We start from the raw sequence: 26,013 nt of genomic DNA, 5'->3' as shown, positions 1-26,013 counted from the left end.
CAGTCTGCTCAGCGTCCGCCGGGCTTCACCGGGTTGCCGAAGTCTGCGGATGGATGGATTCTGAGCACCCGCTCTCCCTGGGTGGGTTAATGTTGGCTTCGGCTAAAGCCCCAAAGCTTCCACCTGCACCTCCTGTTTATCTGCTCCCCTCTACCCCTAGCAAAGGACGTGCCCCTTTGGTAATGTCGGGGCTCCCAGCCCGAGGGTGGGGGAGGGGGCCTCCCTATCCCCTCCTCCCCATTCCCGCCGCGGCTTGGGGTTTTACTGCAGCAGCCGGAGGTGACAGCGACGCCTTAGTCTCCTCGGTTGTTCTCAGAGCCCTGGCTTCCCCAGCATCCGGAAAGTGCCCCCTCCTGAGAGGCTGATCCCAGGAGAAGTGCTAACGAGCCTCACAAAACCAAATTTAAAAATGTAAAAGTCGTTGGGCTGCATTCTTCCGAGGACGAGCCTGATCTGCCAGGACCGAGAGTGGCATCCTGTGGGAAGTTGGGACTGTAGAGCAAAGGGGGAAGGGAGTGGTGCAGCCGTCATTCTCTTCTGGAAGGAGTCACTGGGAGCAGTGCAGTCGGACACAAGTTTGTGTGGGAATGTTTTCCTTTTGTTGATAATTAATCGCTAGAATCAGTCTGGCATAATTGGAGTTTTAGTAATAGTGCAGACGGCGGAGCCAAACACCCAACTCTGGGAAGCTCTGAGGCGCCCGGCGCAGTGGGAAGCTCGCAGCATCTGGAGAGGGGCCAAAGCACCGGTGCTCACCTAAGCCGCAGGGAGATATACCCAACCAGGAGGTAAGCATCTTCCAAAATATCAGTTTGAAATGTAAAGTGGCTTTATTTAGTAGGATAGAATTTCTGTCTTTATCGGGGAAAAATAATACCAAGCTTTAATGTAATTTATCAGTTTATTACTTAGAGCATTAAAATTTTAAGAATTGAATGGGTTTTTCCATTTGCCTTTAACTATGTTAGAAACTAAGATCTTTCACTCAACAGAAAGCAAACTTTATTATTGAAACTTTCCAAGCCAAAAGAAGAGAAAATTACTTTGTAAATTATTTTCATTATTTATCTTTATGTAGTTCCGTAAATATCATTACAGGAAATATCATTAGGAAGTGCTTGGTTTCATGCTTAAATATTCATCTTTATCTAATTTCATGCTTTTATACAATATTTTTTGCCCATAAGCTACTTCAGGCAAGAATACACACAAGTCAACCACCCAAAAAGTGATGAATTTCCAAGGAATACATTTTAATATTTTCTCATGATTATTAAGCAGGATGGATTTTCTCAAAAATGCTTAAGTGATCATTTATAGGTAACCAGATTTCTAAACTCAAGAAGAAAAGTATAGTTAATTTTGCTATGGGCAGTGTGGGGGAATGAGAAGAGTAGGGCTTTGAATATGAGCAGAGATTCTAGGTCTGTTTCAACTAAAGTGACATTCAACTGGTTGGCAATGAACATATGAGCTCAGCCCAAGATCAAATAAAGAATTTGCGGAATCGTTAAATGTAAATCTTTGCCCTAAACTACAAATAAATGCATCAGGGAAGTTGGGAAAGTTGTTGTTCAAAAGACTGTGTCATGGTAGTTCTTTTGAATTAAAAAAAAAAAAATTAAGAAATACATGGTCATTTTTGCTTTTTGGATTAATGCATAAAACTAATGAGGTTTTAATAACTTGATTTTCACATCTGAATTATTCCTATGCTTTTAAAAATAGGCATTATTTTGAATACCGTTACAATAGTTATGATGGCTTTGTACATAGATTACTAGAGCAACGACAAACTCATGAAATGCACTGTCGCCCTCATTATTCAAATATTTCCATATGACTTCAATAATAATAAATGGTTTGTTGAACCAAATGCATAGGCGTTCTAGAATTTGACTGGATATGAAGTTGAAAGTCAACCAGCCCTCAACTTCAATCGGTTTTCTTAACCCACTGTTTATAAATTTGCAAATACTTTTGTAAAAACTGTCCTTCCTAATTCTATGTCAGCATAAACTATTTTACCACCAAGTATACAAGATGCAAAACCTTAATCAAAAATTATCCAAATAGGCTTCAACTTCCAGAATGATATGAGGAGCTCTGTGAACCTACTCTTTAACAATATAACAATAAGTGATAAAAATTATAGATAAACAACTATTTAATCTCTAGAAATTGTTCTGAGTAAAAACAGATGAAGAAAAATTTATTCAAGACAACCTACTAAATTTTAGTAAGAACAACAGGAGTTTGTGGCATTTGAGCCACAATCCATTTCTCTGCCCTCCTCCAGACAGGTATTATGGTACTCCACTCTGGGTAGGTATAGCTGAGAATACAGGGCTCCCTCTCAACCTCAAACCCAGTCTAAGGCTATGGTATAATTCTGGGAAAAGCAACCGGCATCTCATCCACCCCAGAATTGTGTTGCCGAAGCTCTAATCTAGATAAGAGCAGGTGAGAAGTCTGAGGTTCTCTTCCTCCAATCATCCCCCAGTCTTAGGGAAAAAGAAGAAAAACTCAACAACTAAAAGACAAATAACTCATTTAGTATATATGTTGCTGAAGCAAACATGACAAATAAACCATTTAAAAATGGGCAAGGAATTTTAGACATTCCTTTAGAAATAGAATTTCTCCAAAGAAGATACACAGATGTCCAATCAACACATGAAAATGTGCTTACTACCATTAGTTTTTAGAGAAACGAAGATCAAAACCAAAAGATACCACTTCACATCAACCAAATGGCTATAATCAAAAAACATATGGTAACAACTGTTGGAAAGGGGGTAGAAAAATTGGAACCATCATATATGGTTGGTGAGAATGTAAAATGTTGAGTTGCTGTGGAAAGTAATTTGGTAGTTCCTCAAAAAGAATCACCATATAACTCAGCCATTTCACTCCTAGGTATATATCAAAGAGAATTGAAAACCTATGCCCATGTAAGAACTTGTACATGAATGTTCACAGCAGCCTTACTCACAATAGCCAAAAAGTGAAAACAATCCACGTGTCCATTGACTGATGAATGAATAGATAAAGTGTGATATGGAATGGAATAATGGAATATTATTCAGCTGTAAAAAGGAATGAAGTACTGATACATGCTACAACATGCATGAACATTGAAAAGATTACGTTAAATGAAAGAATGCCATATGTTGTATGATTTCATTTATATAACATATGCACAATAGGCATACCGACAGAGACAGAAGGTAGATTCATGATTGCATATGGCTGGAATGGGAGGTGGAGGTAGGGAAGAAGGAGTAGTGACTGCTAAAGTGTGCAAGGTGTCTTTTGGGATGATAAAAATGGCCTAAAACTGACTGGTGATGATTACATGACTGTGAGTATACAGAAAACCATTGAATTGTGTATTTTAAATGGGTGAATTATATGGTGTATGAGTTATATCTCAATAAAGCTGTTTTTTATAAATTATCCAAGGTATCAACAACAACAACAACAACAACAAAAGATGGCTTTAGAACTTGGAGTTCATGAATCTCCATGTACCACTAGACCAATAGTTTACATGAGGCTTTTTCCCAAGAGTCACGCTGAAATATATGAAATAATTAAGAGCAGCACAGGTGTTACAGAGCTATGTGATTTGCATATGTTTACATACCTGCCCAAGCTTTCCTCTGTTTAGAAATAAATCAAATGTCATTAATGCAGTCCTATAGAGAATTTGCTTGCGACGCCCTATCTTTTAGGGCTCACCCATTCATTATATTAATCCAAGCCCAGAAAGGCCAGTTGTTCCTCCAGCTTCTAGATAAGTCTAGTCCTTTCTCAGTTCTTCAGGCCACTTGTTGAGAGAGGCCACATTGGATGAGAGAGGGAGGTTACCTGACATTCAGATCAGCCTGATTTCACTTACACTAGATTGGCCTCAGAAAGAGGAGTCTTGGTGGAAAGGAAAAGCTGGAGCAGCCACTAAGGTTCTCAGAGCACACTGACTTGTCATTGCTGGGAAGTGTTTCCTGTGCTTATAACAATCTCAAGTACGAGATAAGCTCTCAAATAATTAATATACTCCTCTATTCATCTTTTATGTGTTGAGTTCTTAGAAACTGCCTGATCCTGTACTAAGAACTGTGGAATTAGATGACAATGCTTTGTCCAGAAATGGGAATATAAAATTAGTGACTCTCTGAGTTTCGTGGGGGTAGTAAGCACCACCTAAACTTGTTGCCAAGAACAGTTACAAGTACACTGAGCCAAACCATACCCTTAGTTTTAGGGATTCAAGTAAATCTACCCACATCAGGAAACCTCCAGATTTTCCATTTCCACCAGCACAGGCTTATCTTTCCATATAAATATTTAGAAGACCTTATCATGCTGATGAAAATGGGTTCTGTGTGGTTTTTGACCATCGATTCCTTGGTAGAGATTCTATGGCTCATATTTTGTTCAATTAGAGGATTTCTACAAATAATTTTACTTTATAGACAACCAGTTGTCTATAAAATAAATACATGTAGGAAAAACTTGATCATAGTTGTTATTTATTAATATTGCTTCAATTGGGATTAGTAATTCATTTATTCAACAGATATTTATTGTGCATCTACCCTGTCCAGGACAATTCTAGGCCCTGGATGAATAAAAGCAAAACATGTAAAAATTCTCACCCTTGAAGGAGCTTAAGTTTTAGAGGGATGTCAGACATTAAAAATAAATTAATAATAATAATAATAATAAAGTGAATTATATAGCATATGAGAAGGAGCTAGGCTCTGGAAAAACATCAGGCCAGGAAGGGACTGAGGTACAATTTCAAACTGTGGCATCAGGTCAGTAAGTAAAATTATGTAATTAGATAATGTAAAATCATGTACAAACCTGGCTACTGTGACTCTGGGAAGGGCCATAAAGACTACCAGCTCCAAGTTAACTTCTCCCCTTAGGAGATCTGGTTTCCACGTCCCGTCAGCATTATTCTGCTACCTTGAATTTTTCACTGTATCACTAAGGAAAATATTACATTAACCCCAGCACATTCTAAGAAGCCACAAGGAAGACATAATCGCATACTTGTTCTACAGCTGAGAACTACAACCTAAATAAAACACCGCCTTATAATAACAAAGATTCTTACTGAGGGAAATTATTAGCCTGGGCTTTCAGTTTTTTGTTGGCCTCTCTCCCTCTTTGCCCTGGATTTTTATAGGCGGCCGGAGGATTGGGTGGTAAATAATTAAGAACCACTTTCTCAAGTGGGGAAGAAGTTGAGGGGAAGAAAAATTTCTAAGCCATCCTGGAAAGGTGAAGGAAGAGCAAATATTTCATAAACACAGAGCAGAGCATGGAATCCACAGATAACTGAAAAAAAAAGAGGGGAAAAAGTCACGGGAGTCTCCACTTTACCAGACTGCCCCAGAATCTCTACTTGGAGCACACACCTGTTTTAACAGGACACATTGTTCTAATAAAATGTAATGGGTGTGGCAGCTTTCCTAGAATAGCCCTTTTTAGAAAATGGCTCCAAAAGGAGCAGGGACTGATTTTTCAAGTCAAAAGGAAACGTTTATTTCAAGCTTACAGGAGAAGCATTTAAGAATGTTCAGTCAAGTTAGAAATAAGTTAAAAGGCTCCTCATTGTAATGGAGTTATTATGGAGCATTAGAACTTTTATTTTTTTGACAGATTTTAATTGAGCAGCCATGATGTGCCAGGCACCAGGGGAAAACACAAAAGAGGACCTTGCTTCAAAGACCTTTCTTTCTAGAGGTGACATTTTGTAGCCTTTTGCTACAAAACAGTTGAAGCACACAGTGATGAGGACAAGAACTCTTTGACCTGTCTGTCCTGACACCCGCTTCCAGACAGAGTTAGAGCCTCCTTCTATGCCCCAGCATAGCCTAAGCTTCCCTGACATCCATAAGTGATAAGTTAGTGATAAGTCACAGCACTTATCAGGCTGTGTGGGGATGCTTGCATAACTGTCCCTCCTCTTCTAGAAAGCAACCTGTGGACAGTCACCATGTAATTCTTATTCATAGTTCATATTCCTAGTACATACTTGTTGGCTATTTGATTGGATGAATGGGTGGACGATTCACAGGGTTATAAGAACTCTACATAGAGAGACAGTCTGGCAGAGTGATTAAGAGTGTGTGCTCTACATTAGCTCTGAGATTGTGAGTCAGTTTTAAAATTTCTCAATGTCTCAGTTTCCTCATTTGTAAAACAGGTATAGAAATAGTGCCCTCATTATAATGTTGTTAAGTGAACAGCATAAGGTAATACTCATAAAGTGAATAACAAAGTTTTGGGAGCTGCTCAATAAATGTGTGCTGTTATTTTCAATATAGAATGGTAGTTTCCTGGGTGACAGCTTGCTACTTTAATATAGCATACCTGCCCCTTCAGCTGTATTATAAAATCGAAGAATGTCAATTAGGAATTTCAAGCTAAAGTTATCAGTTTGAGTTCAAGATCTCTGAAGAGATTAAAAAGAGAATTTGGGAATGAATATAAGTAGAATAGTGCACAAGAAAATTTTAAAAATTAGAAAAAGAAAGATAGAATTTTGATGATAACATGTCCAAAACAGATTTTCTGGAACAATATTATACCTCTACAACTCTCGCTCACATCCCTCCAACAGATAGCCAAAGTACCAGTTCATCTCTGTTCTGGAATATACTTGTTGTGTCTCATAGAATGTCATGCCCAATAAGCATCAAATAAATGTTCACCAAGGCAGAAGAAGAAAAGTGGAAAAAAAAAAAGTCTTTGAAGTAGAGTCTTATCTAAACCTAAGATTGTTATATTATCTCTGTTTCTTTTGAAAATCTAATAGTCCTCTTTTTGTGTAAGAGCTTCAGACAGAATTAACATACTCCTTCTTAATATGCAGTTATCTATTATCTTCTAAATGAGAAGCAATGCCAACCTGTCACCAACCTATGGAAACTGGTAACTTTAATGCTTACCTCTACTTCTATCAGAGAAAATTCACCTGGCCTCTTCCCCAACCATGGGGGAAATCTTATGTTTTTTATCTTCTCCTAAGAAGAGTAAACTGCTTTTCCTTTATTAATTCATCTGCTAAAAGGTAATTTTTAAGTAAAATTAGCTTATTGTCACTTTATTAATAGAAAAAATTAGACGTAGAAAGAATGTGTAACGGATTCTAATACTTCAGTCGCCAATTCTTTTTATTCCTTGATGCTGCATTTACTTTATCTACTCCACAGGGATAGCTTGGTCCTTACATTTTTAATAGGACATTTCATTGTCTAAAACTTTAAACAAAGAAAAAATCAATCAAGTTGGCCTGGTTCTGGTTTTGATGGGCAGGAAAATCAGGTTATAATATAGGACAGAAAAATTGTTCGACAGGTTTCCTCCATTTAGGATGCAAACACAAAACAGCTAACGTGGTACTCCCATGGGCTTCGGGGTGAATTCTTCTCCCAAACCAATAGGAGTCACCATTTTACCCTCTTACATCCTATGTCTCTGAAGGATTTGTCACCTGACAGGAATTGCTTAGAAGGAGAGGAAATAAAATGCATGTAGTGAGGAATAAAGAAATAAAATGGAGTCATTAGAATCAAGCTCCCAAATTGTTAAAATCAAGTCAGCTGAGGCTTGAAAAATAATTCTATTCTTGCTTTAACTAGCCTGGGAACCTAAACCTTTAAACCTTCCAGTTGTACCTAGAGATATGCATGTATAATTCCTATAAGATTACCCTCTAATTGACTCTGAAGGACTTAGGAAAAAAAATGTTTACTTGACCAGATCACCTGGCCCCTGTCTGGACCACCTGACCTCTGGCTGATGACTGTTCTGGACCAATCTGAAGGCCAAAAATGCAGGAATGATTATTCTCAAGGGTGTTACTTTTACAATAAGAATTCTTAACTTTTCAGAACACTTCTAAGTTTTGCCTAGCTATGTTTCTAGTTTACAAACTCTAAGACACTTAAATAAATCTTTATCATTTATTTCTAGCCAAAGCCTCCTGATTCATTTATGCCTGGCCAACATCAGAAAATAAGAGGAAAAAAAAAAATAATTGTGATAAAAGCAACCCTCCGAAGATGTTGTCCAGTATCTGCTAGAACAGTTTCCCTAATGGAATTCTCACTACTTCAACCAGTCAGCCTCTTCCCTTTAGTTACCTCTTATTGTTTAAAGCTTTTTCTGAGATTCACCTCTGAAAACAGTAAAACAATTCCAAAACTTCCCCTCCATGACAGCTTGTAACACTGTTGAAAATCTTTTAGATCTTTTAAGACCTCCATGGCATGTTCCTCCCCAAAGTCTGCTCTCAACATTTCCCACTGGAAACCATCCAGACTTTCTCCATCTAGCTTCCTGTGGATGTACTCAACTTGCTAGAGTCATTGTTTTCTAACAGTTGGAAGAAGGATGCTAATCAAAGCCAAGAGCTGTAGCCTCCTTTCTCATCTGTACTTCTATAAATATATAAGAATTTTGGTGCTATGATCTGAATATATCCCCCCAAAATTCATATGTTGAAGCCTAATTCCCAAAGGTGATGATATTAGGAGGTGGAGCCTTTGGGAGGTGCTTAGGTCATGAGGATGGAGACTTCATAAATGGGATTACTGCTCTTATAAAGGAGGCTCCAGAGAGATCCCTTGCCCCTTCCACACAGCAAGATGGTGTTGGCCATGAACCAGGAAGAGGGCCTTCACCAGAATGCAGTCAAGGCTGGTGACTTGACCTTGAGTTGCCTAGTCTCCAGAACTGTGGAAAAGAAATGTCTGTTGTTTATAAGCTATCCGGTCTTTGGTAGTCTGTTATAACAGCCCAAATGGACTAAGAGTTGGTTTACTTATTTATTTGCCAACCATATTACAGGCTGATTGGCTCAGAATGAACTTGATATCAAGTAAAAATCCTTAGTCTTTTTCTCTTAAACTGATTATAGGCCACATTTTCCTCCATCTTACTCTTAAACAATTGACTTTTTAAACTGAAAAACAAGAGTTTATATTGCCCCAAAAGTTTTACCCTCAGTCATTCTTGGAACTCTATAATCTGCTAAGTCTTTTATAACTCCACCCCATAACTTTGGTTCATCTGCAAATTTGATCACCCATACTTTCTATGATGTAATTCAGGTGGACAAAAATGCTATAATGGTCACGACAAAATACATAACCCTGGGGCTCACCACTAAAGACCCACTCACCATTTTTATGACACTTTACCAATTATGAAACACTTTCAAAAATATTATTTCACTTTATTCTTATGACTACCCTATGAATAAGGTAGTGTCATCATTCTATATGTGAGGACAAAGGTTCAGAAAGACTATCTGACGTGTCTGATGTGATACAGCTAATAAATAACAAAATAGGAAACAAGCCTTAGGGTTTCTGACTCTGTTTCCAGTGCTTTTTCAAAGACAGATTTTTAAATAGATTTATTAACCTAATCTATTTTTCCTTTTTTTTTCCCCCATGGATATCAACAGACTAATTAAAATCAAGAAACATTTTCTACAAACAAAATACCACCCAGAAATCCAGTATAAAAAAACAGATTAAAAGCAGGCTGCTCTAATAGAAGAAGCAAGGTGATGGGCTCTTAGCCTTATCTCGTGTCCCACCTGGGGCTTCCCCTCGATCCTTCCATAGATGGTAATGTGACACTTTATAGTCCTAAGAGCACATTGGGAAGTCACTAGCCAATGTCACAACCTCCAACTGTAACCTTTTCTAAAAAGAATTTTAAAAATAAGGCTAACTTAGTGAAGGATTAAAAATCTTTTACATGGAACAGAATTGCTTTAAAATTTGAAGACATCTTTGAGTTTATTCAAATCTTTATTTCACAGATGAAGAAACAGCCACTCCAAAAGGAGAAGTAACGCACACAGGACCATTCTGTGGAAGAGCAAGCACAAGAATCCAAACCTGGACTCTCTCCCGGGCAGGTAAATTTTTCTGATCATATCATGGGGTCTCACTTTTAGAAATCTGACCCTTTTAATTATAAGATGACATCTTTAAGAAAATGAAGCTTCTGGTTCTCACTAAAGCAACCAACAGACATTTATTATATACTTGATATTGTAATGGCATTTAAAATGACACAAAAGAGTAAAATGTGGCTTTAGTAGTGATGCCTTGAAACAGTAGTTCTTAGTTTACAGACATTACAGGCTTCTCTGAAGTATATGCAGAAAAGTGCCTGTGCAAAATTTGCAAACATTTCAAGTTCTTAGATACCCTCCCTCCCAAGGCCTTGACCTCCAGGTTAAGAAGCTCTGGCCAATCCCAATACAAGCGCCAATGTCAGGATTGCATAGCACCATCTACTGTCTTATTTATGGGTCTGTTGGTTAAAGGCTGCTTCTGTTTCAGCATCCTTCATATTTTATTTAAGTGGAGCAGCATCTTACCCTGGAGTACCTTTCATGGAAGAGAGGAGTCAATGTTTTGGTAAGTTATTAGTTAACCAGATGGGACAAATTAAGAGAGAAATATGAAAAAATGAAAACATTTTCTTTCAAAAATGTTAACAATGAAAGTGAGGATGGTCAGTGTTCGTAATAAGACATTCATTTGCTTTGTTTCTTTTATTTTTAAGGAAGAAAGAAAATCAAATGAGGAAAAAAAGAAACTAGATTACCACTAGCTGCCTGCCCCATTTTTATTAAATCTATAGCAAATGGAAAAAAATAGTGGGTATAGATAAAAAAAAAAAAAAAAGATTTATCTTCTGAATGATTATTTCTTAATCCTTCCCTTTTGCTATAGTCTTTTAGGAGATTTATGGTTCTGAAATGATTGGCAACAATTTGTTCATTTCAAAACAGTTTGGGCAACTCCAGTATTACTGTAAAGTTATTGATAAGATGGCCTGATTTTACTATTTCAAAAAATACTTGTTAGACAGCATTTGTAAAGAACTGCTTCAGGAGGCAGTGTGGTGTGACAGACCATTTTGAAGTGAGAGAATCCAGGACTAAATCACAGTGTTATTTCCTCCTTGGCTTTGATCAGCAAGGCACAAAACTTAATGAGTCCCAGTTTCCTTGTCTTTGAAACAAGGTAATATATTTTTTATCTCCTTTATGACAGCCACACCAGAACTGAATAAATATTCTGAAGAATAATCTCTCTAAAAGTGGTTTCTAATTTGATAACTGATAAAGTTCACATGTTCTGCCTTAAAAATGATCTCATTCTCTTTTATTCTTTGCCTGGTATTCATAGCATTAGCAATAGTATAGTAGTATTGTGTGTAGTAATCATAATAGTTAACATTCATTTAGGCCTTCTATGTATTATTCTAATTACTTTTCACTTTCTAATATTCCCAGAAATCATATGAAATTCTATTATCATTTCTATTTTCCAGTTGAGAAAATTGAGTCCAAGTGGTTGAGGAACTTAGCCAGGGTCAAACCCAGACAGAATCCAGAGCCAAAGCTTGTAACTGCTCACCAAGCTGCCTCTTACCAGGATTCGCACTCAGTGACCCTTGTGTCCACTGTGAGACTGTGGGCCTCAGTTTCATCTTTAAAATAGGAATTATTTAGTAGAAGATAACATAGGCATTAAGTTTCTGGACATTGGTCTTAGAGGTAGCTATTTTTGTGAATTTGACTCCAAAGGCAAGGGAAACAAATGCAAAAATAAATGAATCAGACTACATCAAACTAAAAAGCTTCTGCACAGCAAAAGAAACTATCATCAACACAAAAAAGCAACCAATTGAATGAGAGAAGCTATTTGCAAATGACACCTCTAATAAGGAGCTATTATCTAAAATATATAAACAACTCATACAACTCAACAATAACAAAAAAATCCGATTTAAAAAAAAATGGGCAGAAGATCTGAATAGACATTTTTTCCAAGGAAGACATACAGATGTCCAATGGACTATATGTCTATACTCTATCTACATGAAAAGATATTCAACAACCCTAGTTATTAAGGAAATGTAAATCAAAACCACAATAAGATATTGCTTTGCACCTGTTACATGGCTTTGTCAAAGAGACAAGAAATAAATGTTGGAGAGGTTGTAGAGAAAAAGGAACCCTCGTATACTGTTGGTGGGAATATAAATTGGTGTAGTCACTATGGAAAACAGTATGGAGGTTCCTCAAAAAATTAAGAATAGAACTACCACATGATCCAGCAATTCTTCTGGGCATTTACCCCCAAAATATGAAAAGACTAATTTGTAAAGATATATTTTGTTCATTGCAGCATTATTTACAATACCCAAGACATGGAAAGAACCTAAATGTCCATCAATAGATTAATAAAGATATGTAGGTATAGATTTGGATACACACACATATCACATAGAAACTAAATTTTGGTGGTGAGCATGCAATCAAGTATGCAGATTTTGAATTATAATGTTGTACACCTGAAACTTATATAATGTTATTAACCAGTGTTACCTCAATAAATATAATTAATTTTAAAAAATACGAATTATTTAAGTATCTAGCCAGCGCCTGCCACAGTGATACTTCATAAAGGCTGTTTCTGTTCCCTAAAGAGTTCCACATTATAAGATTCTAGTGTTTTTAAGGAAGAGATCTGAATTTGTTTCCTAGGACTGATGTACCAAAATACCATATTTTGGTGGCTTAAACAAAAAAAGGGTATTCTCTCGTAGTTCTGGAGGCTAGAAGTCTGAAATCAAGGTGTCAGCAGGGCTGCACTCCCTCCAGAGGCTCTAGGAGAGAATCTTCCCCTGCCTGTTCCAGCTTCTGGTGTCCCCAAGTGGTCCTTGGTTTATGGCTACATAACTCCAATCTCGGCCTTTGTCCTCTCATGGCCTCTTCCTCTGTGTCTCTCTTCTGAGAACACTTGTATTGAATTTAGGACTGACCTGGGTAATCCAAGATGATTTCTTCTTAAGATCCATAACTTAATTACACGTACAAATCTCCTTTTCCCAAATAAGATCACATTCACAGCTTCCAAGATGTAGACATACCTTTTTTGAATCCACCATATGATAGCCAATTTAAATATTTTTATATCTTGGGATATTCCTTCTGATATTCTTGACAAACAGGGAAAAGAACATTTTATTTATTCAAAGAGGGAAAAGAATATTTCATCTCACCTAGTTTAGGCCCGTTGTTAAATTGGTTACAAAATCAGTTGGTTGAAAATACTTTTCTTAATATGCCCAGCTGTCATTAGCCTTCTCCACATTTACTTGAGAATTAACAAAACTTTTAGGAAACAAACAATTGTTACCCATTTAAAAGAACAAGCTTGGAGTTCAATACTTCTCTACTTTTTGCTACAAATGTACAGGTAGCCACATACTTGGGAAAAGGAGAAAGAGAATGAAGCCAACAGTAAGTAGTCAGTCCACAGCGCTCTTCCCAGGAAAATAACACACTCAGCTAAATTGTCAGTAAAGTTTTTTCTTTTAGTACAGTTTACCATTTGAGTAACTTTTAAGTACAAGATTACAAAATCTAATTAGAGTATGTAATTTGATTGCCTAAAAGCAAGTTTTGACATAACTCTATAAACTCCTGCCTTTCCATTCTCTCCTCCCCTTACCTCACCATCACCCAAATCACCACTCCAGAAACTAACTGACCTAGAGTGCTAACCAGCCCATAGGGAAACGTCCCTTGATCTGGGAGTTGGCAGAAAGAACACTTCAACAAAGGATCTATCTCCATGACTCATGGAGTCAGCCTAGCTCTCCACTCATTTTCCTAAAAGCAGTAATAACTAGGAGACAGAAGCGGGTAAGGTAAGGGCAGTGAAAAGCAACGGGCTATATTACTATTGCCACAAAAATCACACCTGTGAAACTTCAGTGTTGCTGGTCACAAAACAGGAGAAACACTGCTCATCACCAGAAGCTTTCCAGACAGTGTAATAAGGAATAAAGAATAAGCCAGAAGAATGAGAAAGAGGAAGACAAGAAAGAGGAGGACAAAGGACAGAAAAATAAAAAAACAAAAAAAAGTTTTATGAGCAAATCTATGCATTGTTACAAAAACGAAACAAAACAAAGAAAACAGACATTGGTATTAGAAAATACTATTGGAAGAGTCTTGGCTGAGTCACTGCCTATACAACCAGATTTCTTCTGGCAGAACTCTGGGAACGAATGATCAGCAGATATGCTTTTGACAAATCAGTATTGTAGTAGCTCGCTTTCCTTGCCTTCAAGTTGTTCCTTGGGGAAAAAAGTCTTCTGTTTCTGAAGACATATCAAATATAATGATAGTTAGGTATGAGTTAAAGGCTTGATTTTTCATGGTCCGATTTCTAGCTCCTAAGAAGACCAAATCCTTAGAAATGAACAGTAAGCAAGTAGTTCTTTTACCAAATTGTGGGTTTGCTGGCCAAGAAGAGCTGGAGATGAAAAAAGAAAAGCAGAACTGTTATGATATGCATGGAACACAGGTTTTCAGGAAAGGGGTTTGTAATGACAGTAGACAAGTAATTTCAGCTGACCAATTTAGCCACTTTTGCACTCCCTTTTAAGTGCTCTCAGTATTGGGGTCTTATGAACTCCTTATTTCATATCTTTAGAATTTCATATCATAGAATTTATATTTCCCACATGTACTGTAGGAGATTAAGCTACTAGAATTTCACTGATGCCAAGAATAAACCTAAACATGTCTATTCTTCTCTTAGAAGTTTTTTTAAATAGTTTGACAATTCTCAATTTTCCTTATATCCTGAAAACCAAGAAGGAAACTCCATTTGGGACCTCACAATTATTAAAGATCTTTGGGATTATTCATTTACTCAGCTTTGGATGGTATATCTATATGATTTTGCTAGAATGGTAATGGCCCATGACAAACTGAGAATCTCAATGACGTTTTAAAAATATTATTCAGATTATTTTAACGTACGGTTTTAAATTTCGGTCCTTTATAATTTTTAGAGATATTCACTGACATTTAAATTTTTTCAATTCTAGTAAAATATATATAACATAACAGTGTATTACCTCCATCAGTTTTAAATTTACAGTTCAGTAGTGTTAAGCATATTCACATTGTTGTGCGACCAGTGTCCAGAAAGTTTTCATCTTGCAAAACTGAAACTCCGTACGCACTGAACAACAGCTTCTAATTTTCTCCTTCCTCAAGGCTCTAGAAACCACCATCCTACTTTGTTTCTATGAGTTTGACTACTCTAGATATCTCATAGAAGTGAAATCATACAACATTTTTATCTTTCTTGTTTCACTTAACATAATGCCCTTGAGGTTCATCTGTGTTGTAGTATATTTCAGAATTTCCTTACTTTTTAAGGATGAATAATATTACATTTTGCTTATCCATCCCTCTGCTGAAGGACGTTTGTATTGCTTTCACTTTTTTGACTATTGCGAAAAATGTATGTACATTTAATGAATTTTATTGACTTTAAGGCCACTGTTAGTGTTGCAGCTCTGTTTACTTTTTACCTCTAAAAACAATTTTGCATCCCTTGGGGACAGTATCTTCAGAAGGAAAATGCTACCCAGAAGCTATGCTCTTTTTTCTTTATTTATTTATAATAGGGTTTCTTTTTTTTTCTCTCTCTCTCATATAAAATAGTTATAAAGAAGCTCATCCTAAGAAATGACATGATAGTTAAAAACTTGGCCCAGAAGCCCTACTCTCCACTCTAATATTGGCAGAAATAAACAGGGATACTTGCCCTGTTTCAATATGAGTAAATGAAAAGACAGCAGGAACAAGACATCTTACCCCCCATTACAAATTTCTCTTTCTATTTATAACATCTATTAACATACTTGCTACTCTAGATAGATGATAGATAGATCTTCTTTTTGATAACCACACAACACTGAGATTAATCTAATCTGAGTTTAGTATTTCTTAAATTATTATAAAATTTTCTGTTAAAGTCAAATTCCAAATGTTCTTTGCCAGCCAAGAATCCTTCATTCATAAATCCTTCTGGAGTCTTTCAGAAATGTCAAACAATAAGGCCTGCTTTGAAATTGCAGTTACTCAGCGCATGCCATTTCACCCAATGACCTCAGCTGATAATTGAGCTAGAAATACATGTTTTCTATTGTTCTCTTTTTGTTAGTGTTAGTAAAAATTGGAGACAGTAAGACTGGTTCAGATAGCCACAAAAACACTCCGCTCTCATGTATAACTCAAAGCAACACTGTACCAACGATAACTTAAATTATTGGTGAGACTTTTTCCTTTTAGTGCATTATTTCACTCACTTCTAAGTACAAGATTATAAAACTTAGAGTAAATAAATTGCCTAAAAGGAGTAACATGGATTGATCTCTGTGGGGGGGTCTATAGAATTGTCCAACTATTTTATAAATGGATAAAGAAAGTTCTCTATGGTTGTTTGATTTTCTTCTTTGGCTTTGATTCATTTCAAACTTTTCAGTTTGTTGTTCTTAACTCCCTCTAAACACTTGGACTTCAAATCCATCGCTTCTGGTCTGACTTCTAATATTCACCCTGGTATCAGCATGAGGATTTACTTGCCAAAGGATGGTTGGAGGAGAGTATTCTAAGATTGAAAGGAAATTTCCAGGAAAATGTTAAGCAAGGGTGGAATTTTCAGTGGGGCACAGAAAATATTGGAGTCACCCACAGAAAATTTAGAGCACGATATCTGGAAACAGGGAAGCCAATAAACTAATACTGTGCCTGATTCTTACATAGACACAATGTGAGGTTTTGCTCTTAATCATATGAACTGATTCACATTAAAGCAGCGGCTTACGCAATGCACAGTCCACACAATGGCATATGGTGGCCCTGCCCAAGACACATTTAAAATTCATCTAGAGATTGCAGTGTCTTTCAAGTAGTGGTTTGTGGTAGTGGCTATATACCTGAATTGTTTTTGTTTGTTTGTTTTTCAATGTACTAGGCAGTTCAATTAGCAAACATAAATAAAGGCTGAGGTGTTTTTTTTTCCTATAAAATACACAAAGCACTCCATTACTGAGGTAACCATTATAGAATATTACACAAAGACTTTTTGACTTTATAATATAGTAAAGTCTTACAAATAATTTAAATTTATACCAATTCACAAAGAACAACAATAAACACCACTATTACTGTTACTTCTAAAGAGCTCAAAACCTTTCCCTATACTCCTAGCCATGCCACTGAGACAGACTTAGAGGCAATTATTGATTGCCTTCATTTTACAGAGAGAAGCCGTGACACAGAAAAGTTTTGGAGCTTGCCCAAGGACACACAGTAAAATGAATGCATGCATGCATGAATGAATGAATGGATGGATGGATGAAGAAAATAAAGAGAAAAGAGTAAAGATAAGAGAAAAGTAAGGAATGAAATGAAAGTAAGGAATGAAATGAAAGTAAGGAATGAAAGGAATGAAGGGAAGGGAGGGAAGAAGGGAAGGGAAGGGAAGGGAAGGGAAGGGAAGGGAAGGGAAGGGAAGGGAAGGGAAGGGAAGGGAAGGGAAGGGAAGGGAAGGGAAGGGAAGGGAAAATTCAGGTCTCTAGAGGTTTCCATACTGGGATTTTTTCCCATTAGAACCACTTTTCTACCTACCAATCTTAAATTATTGCTCACATAGAGTAAGCACTTGTAAAAGCCATTTTAATGGAATTTAAAACCACTTCACAAGTGTTTTTTTATTCCCCAGAAAGTCCATGAATTTTTAACAGTGTGAAAAAGTAAAAAAGCATTTGTTCTATTAAAAATATATTTAGTACCAGCTCCCTTCTATCCTACAAAAGACAAATTGTATTGGATTTTCAGAAACAATCTGTCTCAAACTAATTGTCTGAAAGCATAGAAAGAGAATTCATAAGAATCTTTTAAGTGTTCAACATTGTGCTATAGAAATATTAAATAAGTACAAGTTCAGTTCCTGCCTTTGATAACTTTGTAATTCAGTCAATCAGCCAGCCAGCCAGCCAGCCAGCCTATCGGCTCACTAGCCATCATATAAGTATCCTACATCCCAGGCATTGGGGATAAAGAGATGACTGTGGCATATTCCTGGTATTCACAGACTTCATACTCTAGTGGAGAAACAGATTGTATGTGGCTAATTATAATACAGTATAAGTTCTAAAACATTGCTACAGTGGTAACACATAAAAAAAGCAATATGTTTTCCTTGGGAAGGGCAGTCTCTTGAGAGATCTCCTTTCTAGAAAGGAAACCATTAGGAGCTATGTCTTGAGAGTAAATAGGATTTTATCTAGATGAGAAAGGGGCACAGAAACATTTCTAGAAATGAAAAGAGAATGAACTAAAACATGAAACCTCAAAACATGGTATTTAGCAGGAGAGTTCAGAGATGATGCTGGAGAGGTGAACAAATCAAACCGTGAAGGTCCTTAAGGCCTCCCGTGTTTGAAATGGAGAGCCATTAAAGGATTTCAAGCAGAGAAGTGAATGTGTAATTTTAGAAAGTTAATTCCAGCAGCAGCATGGAAGATGGTAAGGAGACAAGTTGGTAGGCTATTTCATTAGCCCAAGGAAGGGATGGAGAGAGTCCACAGCACTGACAAAATTTTCTGCATTGATGAAAATACTCTATCTCTATGCTGTTCAGTATGGTAGCCATAAGCTACATGTGGCTATTGAACGCTAAAAATTTAAATTGCCACACGTGACTAGTGGTCCCATATTGGACAGTGCAGAGACATTTTAAGAGTTGCATTTGAGTTAAGCTTTAAAATAGAAGGATTAAGAAATCAATGTGGTAGCTCACAATTGGGGTATTTTTTAATGAACAAAGAGAATAATATAGAATACAGTAGAATCAAATAAAATAGAACAGAATGAAAAAAAATGCCAGCATGTACCTCAAAATATTATTTTAAGAGATGTTTATTTTAGTTATATGGCTATTTGGGTGTATGTACACTGGATCATAATGTAAAATGTACTTTTCTTCTCGGTCGTGTTTAAAAATGTTTGAAATCCAGTCCTTTATGGAAGGTATTATTTAACTATGTTCAGAGTTTTTAGGAAGAGTTTTCAGAAGGTCAGAACAACATAGCAAAGTTCATTGGAGTTTCGAATAGGGATAACTCTGGACCTTGCAAGACTTTCTCTTTTCTTTGCCTTCAAAAATGTTTAATAGACTTTATTATTTAGAACAGTTTCAGACTTACAGAAAAAATGAGATAGTATAGAAAGTTCTCGTATACCCTGCATCCAGTCTCCCCTATTAACATCTTAAACTAACATATGACACATGTTATAATTAATGAGCCAATCTTGATACATCATCAATGACTAAAGCCCATACTTTACACAGATTTCCTTAGTTTTTACCTAATATCCTTTTTCTGCTCCAGGATTCCACCCAGGATCATATATTACATTTAATCATCATGTTTCCTCAAGCTCCTTTGGGCTGTGACAGTTTTTCACACTTTGCTAGTTTCTGATGACCTTGAGAGTTTTAAGGAGCACTGGGCAGGTATTTTCTAGGATGCTCCTCTATTGGAATTTGCCTGATATTTTATTTGTTTCTCATGATTATTAGACTAAGGTCATGGGTTAGGAGGAAGACCACAAAGGTAAAGTGGCATTTTCATGTGAGGAGCTCATGGATACACACTCCCAAAAGGATTGAACAGTTGATGTGGGCCTTGATCAGCTGTCAAGGCAGTGCTTACTAGTCTTCTCTACTGTAAATTTACTTTTTCTTATCTCCCTTTCCATGCTGCACTCTTTAGGAGGAAATCACTCTGCTCCTTTTAAAAATAAATTGCTTAATTAAAGGAAGGTTTGAACGTGAGTAAGTCATGCTGAGTTCTTTCCAAGGAGCACTGCTGAGGACAGACACGGTCTCTTTTTAGACACAGCATCTCTTTCTGCAGCAGGACACTTTTTTCACAGATTTTCAGGTTTCAGATATGAAGCACACACACACAAAAAAAAAAGCGCTGAGCGATTGATGTCGAATTTCAAATAAGTTGGGAAGGAGTTAACCCAAAATTAATTGCAGGTCCTTCTGACCTTTCTCTTCAGCCCCAGATTCTGACATTTTGGAAGTAAATTTAACCCAAAATGTGTAAAGCTTTTTTCCCCCCAGGAGGGAAGATTTACTTTTAAAAGCTAGTGTCTAGAAAGGGAAATCCCTTACTGAGAAAATCCAATAGTTTGGAGTACTTTTTTTTTTATTAGGTGGTGGAGAACTGTAGAATCAATTCTTCAGCAATATGCCCCAGGTAAATTCTCACCTACCAAAACACCTGCTACTCTTCTCTCATTCCAGTTGCCTAACATTCTACCATTTCAGTTTCCAAGGACAGAGAACACCAACAAAGAACTTCCTGAGCAAGACTGTGAGTTGTCTACTCTCTCTTTGAAGCCCTAGACCCCTGCCTCTCTCTCTTTAGTATAGAATGGCATATAAGCCTCAACTGCCTGATTTGTCCTCAGGTTCAATAGTCTTATGCAATCCTCATATGTACATAAATAACAAATTGGGTTACTTTCTCCTTTTAATCTGTCTCATGTCAATTTGATTATTAGACCAGCCAGAAGAACTTAGAAGGGTAGAAAGAAATTTATTTTTCCTCCCCTGCATTTTCACGGTCTAGTTTGCTGCTGCCTATAAAAGCGTCTCTTATGCAATGGGATAGATTCTTTCTGAAACCTTAACTACTCAGAAGAAACCATATAATTAGTACTCAAAATGTATTTGTTTAATGAATTAATAAATCTCCTATCCATGTTACTCATTTTAAATTGTCTAAAGATTTTTTTAAATCTTTCATGTAGTCTCAAAGGAGATTAAAATATGGACTCAAAAGGCCGTAGAAATATATTACTTAGGCAGATCTAGAGCCTAAATGTAGTGCATATTTTAACAATACATTGTAGCAGATGGTTTACAATAAAAACCAACTCTCTCTCTTCTCACCCTTTCCTAATAAGAAACAATAAACAATCTTTAAAATTACTTTTCATCAATAAGGAAAAAAAATCAAAGAGGAAAAAAATCAGTGCTTCTTATTGGCTGACTCTTAGACTTCATGAGACTAAAGTGAGATGTGACAATGAAAAGCACTTTTTACGTGTCAGAGCTGGCTACTGAGAAGGCTGGGAAATGATACCGGGGACTGTGGATACTGGCAGGAAAAAAAATTTTTAATCTTAATTCTTTATATTTTTAGCAGTATGTCACCAAGGTATCCACCTTTGGTGTAATGCATGTTGGTATGCTTTATATCTGTCATTTTCTTGATAGGTAGATGATAAATGATTGATAGATGATTCATAGATGATAGATGATAGATGATAGATGGATTGATTTTTACAGCTAAAAACAATAAACATTGACTATCTCACAGTTTCTATGGCTCAGGAACCTGGGCACAACTTAGCTGAATGCCTCAGGGTCTCTCACAAGGCTGCAATCAAGGTGTCCACTGGGGCTGTTCAAGCAAGAATTTAATTTTAGAGTAGAAATCAATTGCCAGGCAATTGACTGGTTCATTTTTAAAAGCTAAAATGTATAGAAAAATTTAATAATATTTCTCAATGAATCATTTAACTCATTTATAAAAGTTAAAAGAGTATTAATATTTTAAATAGATTGTCAGTACATGGTTGATTCTGAGCAAGTAATACCCATAGGTAAACAAAGGCATAGATTTTCTGAAACGATTGGTATTCAAAGTCATTTCAATTTGGTTTTAGAGTGTAAGGAAGGCAACATGTCCATAGGAGCTTAAAGCCTCACACCCACCTTCTCACACCCACCACAATATTCTCCTGTTAAAAACCTCTGGAGCCCCCACACTCACAGGATAAAGACCAAAATACTTAGCCTATCCATCTAGGCCCCACAGTGCTTGGCCTCACTCTGATCATTTCCTCCTCTTCAGTCTTCTCATACCCCCAGCCTCCCTCGCCAGATCTCTGTGCTCTATTGTCTGCCCCGATCCACCACCTATCAAGCCCCTTCCCACCTCTAACCTTTGCACAAATATGAGTTGATCCCTCTGTCTTGGCCATTCTCCCTACCTGACTATCCATTTATCTGTTTGACTCGCAATTATCTCTTGGATCTTATCTCAAATACCTCTTCCTCAGAGACGTGCTCAGACTGGACCAGGTTTCCCACAGCCCCTTATACACTGCTCTTTTCCTTTAGGGTATAACGTGGCTAATAATTAAATATTTGTCTATATTATTTAATTGCTACCTGGCTCCCCAAGTGGGCCAAGCTTTCTAAGCAGCGAGTCTCCACCTGTCTGAGCCATCATTCTCCTACCTTAACCTAGCACAGCCTGGAACTTAACAACTGATGAATGTTCTCTCTAATCAGTTATCTGGCATCGCCCCAAACTCTGTCTAGATAATGCAGAGGAAGCAAGGGTGGGTAGCTATGAATGAGATTTTTAAAAATTAAGTTTAGTTTGAAATATACAGTTATCTAGTGGGACAGCCTAAAAGCTCAAATTGTGATCAGTTCTAATTTTCTGTGGAAAATCTCTATGCTTACACATTTTCACTCACTGAAATGATCACTTCTGCTGTCACTCATTACCTTCAAGACCTAACACTACTGGTCATAGCTCTTTCTCTGCAACCAGAGCTTGGAATGAAAAAAAGAATTGTTAGAGGCAACTTCTCACCAAGGTCCACCTACCAGGACAAGGCATTTCAGTCCAATTACTTCGTTCCTACTCCGGCTTCTAGGAAAGAGAGGAGGCTGACTTTTCTTTTTGCAGGAAAGTGAAACAACTTCAGTTGTATTATCTGCTTATTTGAATTATCCTGGCCATTATTACAGATAATTGTGAGCTGATAACACAAAGACTTTCCATTTTAAGTTTTTGTGGGAATTATCCATCTCAGACAGTGTTACTAGTCAAAGCCAAGCTATTGAAAGTCAACAATAGCAAACCATATCCCATTTAGGCTGGGAGTAAGAGTGATCTATAATTATTTTTTTAAGTTGGTTATGTAACATTCATCCCTTTGCTCATTCATTCAGCAAGTATTTACTGATTACTACCTTTGTGCCAGGCATTAGGATCATGAGAGTCTCCCCAAAGCCTGAGGATTCCACCACAGCCTTATGGAGCAAAAACATCTTGCTTTACTCAAAAGAGAATCAAAGAGAGAAAATTTCAGATCAGAAGATAGAAAAAATCGTCAAAATTTTTTAACTCTGATTTGAATAGTGAAAATTACCAAACTGGACCTAGATAATGTGGCACCATTATATTCTTAGGAGTAAGCAAAACAGGCATAAAAGTCAGCTAGTATCCCCCACAGACACCCATTGTGTCTATGAAAGTCCACAAAATCTTCTCAAGAATCATCTTAAATGATAGATGTTCTTCATTCTAGGAAGATTTTCATGCGATTATAACTGTCCTATCTGAGGGCCAACAAAACATACTTATACGGTTTTCATGAGTTCCATATCAAAAAAAAAAAAAAAAAAAAAGACCACCCAAAGGTACACTTGGGGCTTCCCATTTGTTTCAGAGGCCCCCACTGAGTCTTTCAGTGACTCACAAGAAAGACTTGCAGGACTCAGCATATAGTTGTACTCACAGCTATAGTTTATTACAGGATCAGCAAGGAAGAAAGACACAGGTGGAGTCCGAAGAAGTCCACTTACAGGCTTCCTATGCTCTTTCCTTCCCATAAGCAGACACACTAAGTACGCTCCCGTCTCTACTAGCAAAAAGTACAGTGATACACGTGCAATATTCCCACTCGGAGGAGCCCATTAGAGACTCAGCAACAAGGTTTTTATTGGGACGGGTTATGTGGACACTCTGGTAATTACCAAAATTTCAGACTCCCAGAATAAAGCAGATGTTCACTATTAATTACAGAGCTTGCACAGTCTAGGCATAGTGAATCATCCTATTCATTAGAGAATGGATAGATCATTCCAAAACCCAAGATCCCAGATGCCAGCCAAGGGCCAAATTTGCCAGTGGGACCTTCTAAAGATAGCAGCCGCAGGCTTGCTATATTAAGTCTTTTCTGTATGCAGTTCTTTAAATATTCTTCCAGAATATTTGTTGTAGGAAATAGTTTATCTCTATACATGAATAAAGAAAATGTGGTTAGCCTTAATTTGTAGATACTAATATCACTAGAGTTATTACTAGGAATTATCATTTTTAGATGAAAATTACTATTAATAATATTGTTGCTGTTAATTATAGTAGTAATTATTAGTAGTGGGAATATTATTAATTTGTATGATTAAAATATTGCATATTATTTCCAAATAATATTAGTATTAAGCCATTCAGTAATCATTAACATTCTTTGAAAGATTTTAACATGTTGAGATCATGAAAATCTAAGGAGATTCTGGGTTTGGTTCCTTGTCTTATTTTTCTTCTAATCTGCTGTCTTTTTTTTAACAGGACAGACTTTCTGCAGCTTGAAGGAGCCAACCATGGATTTCAGGCGTGTGAAAGACTATTTCTCCTGGCTCTACTATCAATACCAAATCATTAGCTGCTGTGCTGTCTTAGAGCCCTGGGAGCAATCCATGTTCAATACCATCTTATTAACCATTGTTGCTATGGTGGTGTATACTGCCTATGTTTTTATCCCAATCCACATCCGCCTGGCTTGGGAATTTTTCTCCAAAATATGTGGCTATCACAGTACAATTTCTAATTGATCTCGTGTGCATTCTGTGAATTGGCACCGCACTTGTATATGTTGCTTACAACATTGTTTTAGCTAAATACTGTGTCTTCTTTCACTATGTGACCTAAAAAGCTCTCTATTCTCTATGCACTCTTATATCTTGCCTGAAATTTGAAATAGATGTTTCTCTAGGTTCTTTTGTACATATTACATTCTGCATCAGACTATAGGTACTTCAATGACCTTACCTCACATACAGCATATTTTCTCAGCTTAAATCTATCCTTTAGGTTTTTTGGGTTTTTTTTAAATCATGAAATGTCACATAAAAACTTTCTGGAAAGTAGGCTCATAAGAGATCTACCAGAATCATGTTTAAAATGTTCACTTGATACCTATTCTATACTAAAGGATATATTTTTAAAAATTTGTTCATGGCTACTATCGAAAGTATTATATCCTTGTTTACAATATAGAAAAAGATATGAATACATTATATAGGCCCCCTAAAGTCATTTTCTAGTAAACTGCTGATACCTAAAATTCTTTTACTTCAAGTGCAAAAGAATAAGTTGGAGGCAATTATCTCCTTTCGGACATGGTTCATGACTTGTTTCAAATGTCTCTAAAAGTCTGGCTTTATAATAGTTTAAAATCAACAATGTTGATTTTAAATAACCCAGTAAGTATTATAATACAAAATAATTTTACGTATAAGAAACAAAATATAAATTCAGGTATTGTGACTTGTGATGTTGCCTGGCCTTGCATGATGCTGGCAGGGAGGAGAGAGAAAAGAAACTGCTTTCTCTCTGTGTTTTCACTCAGTGGAGTGAGTGGGGGTGGGGAAGCGTGCATTGGGCCACAGGAAGAAAAGCTAATAAATAGGCTGGAAGTAATATTCTACCAGCAGGAACTCAACAGATCCAGTTAAATGTTTTGATACAGTGGCTCCTCTGCAGAGAAAAAAACAAGATTTATTAAATTTCCTTCAAAGTGTTTATCTTAAAAACAATTATGTTTTTAATTATACTGCTGAATCAAATGTGAATGCCAAAGATCGAACCTTGCAGTTTTTCTTTCTTCTCAATAAATATTAATGTTAGTAATTCTGGAGGGTAAAAATGTAAATAGTTTTTAGACAATATTTGCACCCTCGTGGTATGAAAAAAAAAAATTTTTCCAAAGACAGCTAGAGAGAAAGATGTTTGGCATGCCAAATTAACTTGCATGTTTGTTAAAAACACAAAAACAAACACGTGTTTTGAAGATAAACCAGATCTTGCTTTACTCAAAAGAGAATCAAAGAGAGAAAATTTCAGATCAGAAGATAGAAAAAATCATCAAAATTTTTTAACTCTGATTTGAATAGTGAAAATTATCAAACTGGACCT

The 26,013-nt window shown here is 36.6% G+C and overlaps 1 protein-coding gene across 6 annotated transcripts; it reads left to right on the top strand.

Annotated features, from left to right (window-relative positions):
* SPTSSB (serine palmitoyltransferase small subunit B) lies at positions 1-25,728 on the top strand. 6 transcript variants are annotated; one of them, XM_011379841.2, is made up of 5 exons: positions 1-81; positions 648-788; positions 9,857-9,955; positions 10,386-10,463; positions 24,388-25,728. In XM_011379841.2, the coding sequence occupies exons 4-5, from the start codon at positions 10,439-10,441 to the stop codon at positions 24,648-24,650; spliced, it is 288 nt and encodes a 95-aa protein (XP_011378143.1). In that variant the 5' UTR covers positions 1-81; positions 648-788; positions 9,857-9,955; positions 10,386-10,438; the 3' UTR covers positions 24,651-25,728. The 6 variants fall into 6 exon arrangements, with proteins under 6 accessions (XP_011378143.1, XP_023380345.1, XP_023380353.1 ...); XM_023524585.1 differs by lacking the exon at positions 1-81 and adding an exon at positions 17,194-17,327 and having other exon boundaries at positions 104-788; positions 10,408-10,463; XM_023524577.1 differs by lacking the exon at positions 1-81 and having other exon boundaries at positions 102-788; positions 10,408-10,463.
* Positions 25,729-26,013: the final 285 nt, after the last annotated feature.

The sequence above is a fragment of the Pteropus vampyrus genome, unplaced genomic scaffold (genome assembly GCF_000151845.1).
Source record: "Pteropus vampyrus isolate Shadow unplaced genomic scaffold, Pvam_2.0 Scaffold12, whole genome shotgun sequence".
Lineage (NCBI taxonomy): Eukaryota > Metazoa > Chordata > Mammalia > Chiroptera > Pteropodidae > Pteropus > Pteropus vampyrus.
Note: the sequence above shows the minus strand (reverse complement) of the source record. Positions and strands in the feature narration are given on the sequence as shown.

Excerpts from the sequence above, each read along its gene's own strand:
- SPTSSB (XM_011379841.2), top strand. The coding sequence starts at position 10,439 with ATGGAAGAGAGGAGTCAATGTTTTG. Across the intron at positions 10,464-24,387 it reads AGAGAGGAGTCAATGTTTTG|GACAGACTTTCTGCAGCTTG; the intron begins GTAAGTTATTAG and ends TTTTTTTAACAG.